The 1,102-nt window shown below is 52.6% G+C and overlaps 1 protein-coding gene across 1 annotated transcript; it reads right to left on the reverse strand.

Annotated features, from left to right (window-relative positions):
• Positions 1 to 45: 45 nt before the first annotated feature.
• On the reverse strand, positions 46 to 973 carry H257_19581 (hypothetical protein; the record flags this gene model as incomplete). The annotated part of the gene is made up of 4 exons (XM_009848715.1): positions 46 to 85; positions 142 to 325; positions 383 to 481; positions 541 to 973. The coding sequence occupies 4 exons, from the start codon at positions 971 to 973 to the stop codon at positions 46 to 48; spliced, it is 756 nt and encodes a 251-aa protein (XP_009847017.1).
• Between the last annotated feature and the right edge of the window lie 129 nt (positions 974 to 1,102).

The following is a 1,102-nucleotide window of genomic DNA, read 5'->3' on the forward strand; positions in this document are numbered from 1 at the left end:
CGTCCCAGTCGCGCATCGTGGCTTCCAACGTCAGCTGCGCCCGTTTCAGCTCTTTTTCGAGAAAAAGATTGCGCTCCGAGCACCGCTTCCTAGCTCATTTACAGCTAGTGCCATATATATATATATATATCATTAAAGTACCGTTTGTCTAGCCGAGATAAGAGCTGATACTGCACATCCTTGACGGCGGAAAAGTACGTTGGCGCGTTGAACAGCACTCGGGGCTGGTCGCACACTGTGGCGTTGATGTAGATCGAGCGCTGCACTTCGCTGCTGAGTATTTTGAGCAGGTCTTGATATTGCCCAAAGTACGGCACGAGTCGCTCTGTGACATAGTAGTGTTTGTACTTCATAGTACATAGTGTATATCGTCTGCTTGTACCGAGTAAGGTGCAGCAAAACGCAGTCATAATGTCATGCGGGCGGTCTAATTGACCTGTGAGGCGGTTGATTTCGCTGAAACCAATGTCAGCATGCACGGCTACGATAGAGTGCACACTTGTCAAGAGGTAGGTACATGGAAAGGCATATGTAGCGTACTGATAGATCGGTAGTTGAACTCTTCTTTTTCAAACTGTTGGAGCCAATCGTCCAAAAATATGTGCAGCACGGTGCGCTTGCTCGTGTCGGCTTGGAGTTTGTTGGTGGCAACCACATTCGAGAAGGCGTCGATGACAGAGTTCATCGGTACGACGATGGACGGGGTCCATCTATCGTGCATGGGCACGTGTGCCCCTCGTGCTCGTGGTGTGTACGGGTGTGCTTGCGTGGGCAACATGGATGTAAAGCAGTACTTGGTGTTGTCGGTGGTTGTTCCTGGGCCAGGTGTGCCTTCCTCGTCCGCCGACTGAAACAGCGACGTGAATTCAGTGCGTGGAGTCGATGCTTGATTCGAGAATGTCATGGCGTCACTCTGTGCCGGCGGAGGTCGAACTGGATGTCGCTTGTGCGGCTTGCTTGCGATGTGTTCCATGGGGATATGAGTTGGCCGCTTGAGCGATGGAAACAGCACGGTCGAACAGTTGGCGTCCCATTGCGGCACCAAGCCAAGCCCGTCGGCGCGCCGTCCGTCGCGCTTCTTTCGCTTGTGTCGGGGAGATTT

This window comes from Aphanomyces astaci (genome assembly GCF_000520075.1).
Source record: "Aphanomyces astaci strain APO3 unplaced genomic scaffold supercont1.821, whole genome shotgun sequence".
NCBI classification, from domain to species: domain Eukaryota; phylum Oomycota; class Saprolegniomycetes; order Saprolegniales; family Verrucalvaceae; genus Aphanomyces; species Aphanomyces astaci.